This window comes from Crocuta crocuta, unplaced genomic scaffold (genome assembly GCF_008692635.1).
Source record: "Crocuta crocuta isolate KB4526 unplaced genomic scaffold, BGI_CrCroc_1.0 scaffold29, whole genome shotgun sequence".
Taxonomy (NCBI): domain Eukaryota; kingdom Metazoa; phylum Chordata; class Mammalia; order Carnivora; family Hyaenidae; genus Crocuta; species Crocuta crocuta.
In genome coordinates, this window is record NW_027533280.1 from 1,945,754 (window position 1) to 1,952,268 (window position 6,515).

The 6,515-nt window shown below is 61.7% G+C and overlaps 1 protein-coding gene across 1 annotated transcript in view; it reads left to right on the plus strand.

Annotated features, from left to right (window-relative positions):
- Nucleotides 1–6,515, plus strand: part of NCOR2 (nuclear receptor corepressor 2) — a 179,475-nt gene that overhangs the window by 167,059 nt on the left and 5,901 nt on the right. Inside the window, 7 exon segments of the mRNA XM_077747973.1 lie at nt 1,613–2,040; nt 3,158–3,307; nt 3,502–3,647; nt 4,127–4,320; nt 5,119–5,268; nt 5,762–5,910; nt 6,467–6,515. The exon segment at nt 6,467–6,515 is cut by the window's right edge and continues 1 nt beyond it. Of these exon segments, the coding sequence (XP_077604099.1) occupies nt 1,613–2,040; nt 3,158–3,307; nt 3,502–3,647; nt 4,127–4,320; nt 5,119–5,268; nt 5,762–5,910; nt 6,467–6,515 (1,266 nt within the window).

The following is a 6,515-nucleotide window of genomic DNA, read 5'->3' on the forward strand; positions in this document are numbered from 1 at the left end:
ATGAGTTGGGTGGGTGGGTGGGTGGATGAGTAGGTAGATGGATGGACGGTAGATGGTGAGTCTGGTGAGTGGGTGGATGGATGGTAGGTGGTGAGTTGGGTCAGGGGGTGGATGAGTAAGTGGAAAGATGGATGGTAGGTGGTGAGTTGGATGGATGGATGGTAGGTGGTAAATTGGGTCGGGGGTGGATGAGTAGGTGGGTAGCTTGTCAGGTTCAGGGCCGGTCTATGGAAGGGAGAGGGGCACATAAGAGAGCACTGTGGGGCGAGACTCTCCTGGTCCTCCCCAGACCTGAGCAGGGCCCTATAGGGAGGGGATGGTGTCCATCTTGCCTGGACAAAACCTAGGGGTTTTGTTAGATGAGAGAGTCCCCTCAGGCCCCATGTGTGCCCCCCAGAGTCTAGTCACTCACAAAAGGGGGCCCAGGTCAGGTCCCATCTGGTGACACCCCCCCCCACCCAGGGTCCGGTTTGGAGGCAGGCGCTCCTTCCAAGGTGAAGGTTCCATTCACACAAGTACTCCCTCCCCCCATTTGGCTGTTCTAAATCATAACCACCCTCCAACCGAAGTTGCAATTAGGAAAAGTGACAACTTTGCCAATGCCCCTGGTTTTGTCCTCACTGACTCAAGGACACAGCGGTTACAGGAAGCAGGAGCTCCTGGATGTTCAGAGCAAGGTCGCTGCTTGGCACGAAGGCCAGTGGTTTGTGCACACCAGCAGCAGGCCGCGGAAGCTGTCATGCGGCCATCGAGCCATCCCCACTGGCAGCTGGAGTGAGGGTTAGCAAAGGGAAGGGGACGTCCTTGTGGACACACTGGGCTTGACGGAGAAGCTGCAAGGGCTGGAGTTGGGCCAGTTCACGGCCAAGCCTCAGTGTCCTCCTTTGCAAAGTGGGGAGTACTTACGTTTACCCCGTGAAGATCAGAGTGTACGTTTGTGCGTCCCTTCTTCCCGGCCAGTCTCTCCTGGGGCTCATGGCCTAGACCAGGCAACAGTCGGGGAAGACTGCTTGAAGGAAGAGGCATGTGACTCTCCAGAGGAACAGTGTCGGGGTTGGGGGGCTGGTTCTGGAGAGCCTTCCTGTTCTCCTTCCATTCTCGAACTGTCCACACCGCCTGCCCCCTGGGGCCTCTGCCCTGCCCGTAGCTGTAGTGCCTGCCTTTCCTCCCGTGCTCGGGACTCTCTTTCCATTCTCTTTCACCCCAACTTGTCGTGTTGACTTCACCCCACACTCTGAGCATGTCTGACTTCTCTGCTAACTTGGGTACAGTCTGCTCGACCAGAGTGCAGGGTGCTGTCTGGTTTGTTCACTGCTGTACCCTTCAAGACCTAGAGCAGCACCTAGGACAGGGCCTATGACAGTGCCTGACACGTCATGGGTGTTCAGTAGGAAGCCTTGGAACGACAGACTGAATGAATGAATCCGTGAGTGAGTGAGTGAGTGAGTGCGTGCATGCGTGTGGGGTGGGTAAGGCCATGTCCGGAGAGCGGGTTTATTGTGCGCAGTGGGGACTTGTCAGGGTGCTGGAGTGAGGGAGTAACCCTGCCTTGGCCTTCTGGGCCCGTAGCGGGGGCTTCCCAACGCCCTAACCGCCTTCTCTCCTTCCCCAGGTCCACTTCCACCTCCTCACCTGTCCGCCCGGCCGCCACATTCCCACCCACCACCCACTGTCCTCTGGGTGGCACCCTCGACGGGGTCTACCCCACCCTCATGGAGCCTGTCTTGTTGCCCAAGGAGGCCCCAAGGGTCGCCCGGCCTGAGCGGCCCCGAGCCGACGCTGGCCACACCTTCCTTGCCAAGCCCCCGGCCCGCTCTGGGCTGGAGCCCTCCTCCTCCCCCAGCAAGGGCTCTGAGCCACGGCCCCTGGCGCCCCCCGGCTCCAGCCACACGGCCATCGCCCGCACCCCAGCCAAGAGCCTCGCACCCCACCACGCCAGCCCGGACCAGCCTGCGCCGCCCGCCTCAGCTGCGGACCTGCACCGGGAAAAGACTCAAAGTAAACCCTTTTCCATCCAGGAATTGGAGCTTCGTTCTCTGGGTAAGACCACCCTGACAGCGGCCACCTTCATAGACGCGATAATCATGCGTCAAATTGCTCACGATAAAGGGCCGCGAGAAGGAGGTTCGCTGGCCAACGACTCCCCTCGCGATGGTAAGACTTCCGGCCCCGCCGCCCACCCACCCCGTCTTGTGGCCTAAAGATATTTTCAGATCTCTGCTTTTTATTTTTTCCCCCCATTTTACGTTGGTTTTGGTATTTTGTTTTTGAACACGTCCTCGTCGATTGCACGCTCTGACGACTCTTCCTCAAGCTGCCGCCCACCCCCTCTGATTTGGGGGCGCCTCATCATTTCACGTTGTTTTATCATGATTTTTTTTTTGATTTTCGCTTTTTTTCCTTTAATGAATGGATCTGTGATTTTGACTTCAAGTGCGCCTCCCATGTCCCAACCTTTGCGCCTGTGTTTGGGGAGCAGGGAGTGGGGCTGCAGAGGGGCTCAGGCTGCCGCCGCGGCCGCGTGGGTGAGTCTGCTGTGAGGGCGCCAGCGGGGCAGACTGCGGGAGGAGCGAGGAGAGGAGGGGAGCGCCCCGCTCTCCGGGAGGTGCTCACCCCTGTGTCCTGCCCCAGGCCATGAGGGAGTCTCGGGGGTGCCCCGGCTCCTTGTGCCCTTGCTGACCTGCCACCTAGCATCCCCAGGGAGAAGGGCACTCTGTGCTCCATCTGCCACCTCTGGCCCCTGCTCAGGGTTCCTCTTTGCTGGACCGGGGGCTGCAGGGACCTGAGTGTCCCTCCCTGTCTCCCCCCTCCCTCCTGATCTCACTCCTGCACCCCCTTTCCTGGAGACCCATCCTCCCCACAACCCCTACTGTCTGGGTCCGTGTTTCCCCCTGTTTCTACGTTGGAGTATCTTGACCTATCTGTGTGTCCATCTGCATTCTTGCTCCATCTGTCTCTCTCTCACTCCACCACCCCATCTCCCCCCTTTCTCGATGCACCCCCACTGCTGCAACCAGCAACCCCTGCTCTGACTCACTTCCTCTCTCCATCCGCCCGTGGCCCCCTTCTGTTGGGGGGGGGCACCCAGTGGGTCGGGTGGGGTGGCCGCAGCCCCCGGTCCCGGCACAGGCCTGACCCGGGGCCTCGCCCGCTGCAGGTTACCACGGCGGCAGCTACAGCCCCGATGGAGTGGAGCCCGTCAGCCCCGTGAGCTCCCCCAGCCTGGCCCATGACAAGGGGCTCCCCAAGCACCTGGAGGAGCTCGACAAGAGCCACCTGGAGGGGGACCTGCGGCACAAGCAGCCAGGTAGCACTCCACCTCACCCCGCACCCCACCCCCCACTTAGCATGGCCCTGTGAGACAGGGGCAGCCATTGGCCTATCACAGAGGCAGGAAAACCAAGGCCCCTGGAGGTGGAGGAATTGGCCCAGCCCCAGGGCTCAGAGGGCAGGGGTGGGATTCGGGGGCCACCCAGCCCGACTGGCTCTCTCTGCCCGCAGGCCCTGGGAAGCTCGGTGGCGAGGCTGCGCACCTCCCACACCTGCGGCCACTGCCTGAGAGCCAGCCGTCGTCCAGCCCGCTGCTCCAGACCACCCCTGGGGTCAAAGGTCACCAGAGAGTGGTCACCCTGGCCCAGCACATCAGTGTAACTACCCCTTCTCTGCCTCCGGCCCTGGGCAGGGACGCGGCCCCAGGGGAGTGGGAGGGCCACACGCAGCCTCTCGGCCTGGTGGGTGGACCGAGTCCCGGAGACTGGACCGGGGACTTAGGGCCGGCCAGGGCGGGCTTGCCAGGGACTCTGGAGCCTCAAACTCCACTGTGGTGGCCACCCCTCACCCAGCTGACGGGGCCCCGGGTTCATGAGCCCGTGATCCATGACTTTCGTATGCTGCCCGAGGACCCCGGCTGGCGTAGGGCCCGCTACTTTGACACAGAGCTCCCACCCTGTGCACATGGGGACGCCGAGGCTGCTGTGGGCAGGCCTGAAACACTCAGGGAGCTGAGAACCACACTAGCCCGGCTCTGTCCCCAAAGCCCAGCTGAGCCACTGTGCACCGGGGAGGTTCCAGTGGGGGACTGCTGCCTGACCCTGCACCTCTCTGTCCCACAACCTTCGGCCCGCAGGAGGTCATCACGCAGGATTACACGCGGCACCACCCACAGCAGCTGAGCGCACCCCTCCCGGCCCCCCTCTACTCCTTCCCTGGAGCCAGCTGCCCCGTCCTGGACCTGCGCCGCCCACCCAGCGATCTCTATCTCCCGCCCCCGGACCACGGCGCCCCAGCTCGTGGCTCACCCCACAGTGAGGGGGGCAAGAGGTGAGTGTCGGGGGCCGGTGACCCTTGTTCAGGGGACGCCTTTGTCAGGCGTCTGCTGTAGGAGGGCCAAGCTCAGGAAAGTGCAAGGTGCGCTGGCATCACTGCACAGATGATACACTGAGGCTCAAGGAGGCAGGGGTTGGGGGTGGCACTCGGTCTACTCAAGGCCAGGGTGCTGATAGAAGTAGCTGACATGTTGGTCACACCCTGTGGGCTCCGGACACCATGTGTTAACCGGGATGCCCCCCACAACCCCAGGAAGCGTAGGCGGTATCGTCCCCATGTCACCGGTGAGAGAACTAGGGTATGGAGAAGTGAATTCATTCATCTGCAGGGACACAGCCTGAAAGCGGCAGAGCCAGGATTCGAACTAGAGCTGAGGGCTCTGAGCACAGCTTCCCTGTGTTCACTTCTGGTCCCCCCAGATGCGCTGGGGCTTGGAGAGGCACGGGTGGCCCCCAGTTCTAGGATGGAAGGGACACCACACGATCGAAGCACGGGTGGGAGGGCGGAACATCTGGGGGAACACTGTGGCGCCGCTGGGGTCAACTGACTGCCCCCCAAGGGCCAAATCCAGCCCACAGCCCTTGCGCTAAAGGCGGTTTTGCATTTTTAAAAGGTTGTAAGAGAAGAAACAGCGGAGGCCACCAGTGGCCCTCAGAGCCTCACGGGCTGTCCGGCCCATGCAGAAAGATTTAGAGGAGGCCAGAGCTAGGAGGGGATGGACAGAGGGACGCGTCCCCGCGGCATTTCGGGAGAGAGCACGCTGAACTCTAACCACAGTCCCTCTCTGCCCAGGTCTCCAGAGCCCAGCAAGACGTCCGCCCTGGGCAGCAGTGAGGACGCCATCGAACCCGTGTCCCCACCAGAGGGCATGGCGGAGCCCGGGCATCCCCGGAGCGCCATGTACCCGCTGCTGTACCGAGACGGGGACCAGGTGGAGCCCAGGTACCTCCGTGGCACCCCACCCCATCCCCGGATGCTCGTGATTCAGCCGCCCTTGGCCTTGGTCCACCGCCGTGTGGTCGGGGATCCACAGGGCCTTTGTGTGCGGCTGAGAGACCTCAGACCTGCAGAGCAGAGGTTGGAGCCTGAGGGGCATCCACAGCAGCTTCCTGTGCCGGGGACCTCACCTCTCAGCTCGGGCCAGGCCCCTGCCACACTGTCACCTCTCGGCTCGGGCCAGGCCCCTGCCACACTGTAGACAGGGATGGCCCAGCAGAGTAGCTGGGGCTCCCCAGAGACACCCAGAGCCCAGGAATAGGTGAACTACAGGGAAGATTCTAGGAGCTGTGGTCCCTAAGAGATGAAAGATGTGGGTATGAGGTAGGAAAGGCTTGGTTCTGAATTTTTAAGGCAGGTCAGGAAGTAAGCACCCCATCGTCAAACATATGCAAGCTCCACACTGATTAAACCGACTTGGGTTCTCTGATCCTCACAGCAGAATGGGCTCCAAATCTCCAGGCAACAGCAGCCAGCCGCCGGCCTTCTTCAGCAAACTGACCGAGAGCAACTCCGCCATGGTCAAGTCCAAGAAGCAGGAGATCAACAAGAAGCTGAACACCCACAACCGGAACGAGCCGGAATACAGTAAGCGGCAAGCCCAGCCCCTGGGAAGCAGGGCCTGTGCGGCTGGAGCCAGTGCAGTGCGGGAAGCCCTCAGAGTAGCCCTGGCCTCCCCTCCCCCTGGCCCTCTGCTGCCCCTTCCGAGAGCCCCGGATGGTTTGTGGCTCTGCCGCAGTTGCTGGCCGGTAGAAGCGGCACCTAGAACCGCGCCCTTACTCAGCAAGCACTCGGTGAATACTTGGATGGACGGGTCTGTGCCGAGCCCCCTACTGGGAGCCAGGGATTGGGGTCTTCCCCACCCACCAGCCCTGTGTGTCCCCCATTCATACCACTCATTGTCGTGTTTGGGATTTTTTTCCACCCGTTTACCTGGTTACTGGAAGTAAACCCTAACGTAGCCCCGCTCCTTAGCACAGTGCGGGTTAGAGACGCAGTCTCCACACCTGCTGCTCTGTGCACGCGGAACAAGCTCCCACGTGGTGCACATCGCCCAGACCAGACGAGGGACAGTGCTGGGGTGGGTGACTTCCTAAACCTGTGGGCCCGCAGGCCTTACCCATCTTGTCACCTGCCTCTCCAGATATCGGCCAGCCCGGAACGGAGATCTTCAACATGCCTGCCTTCACCTG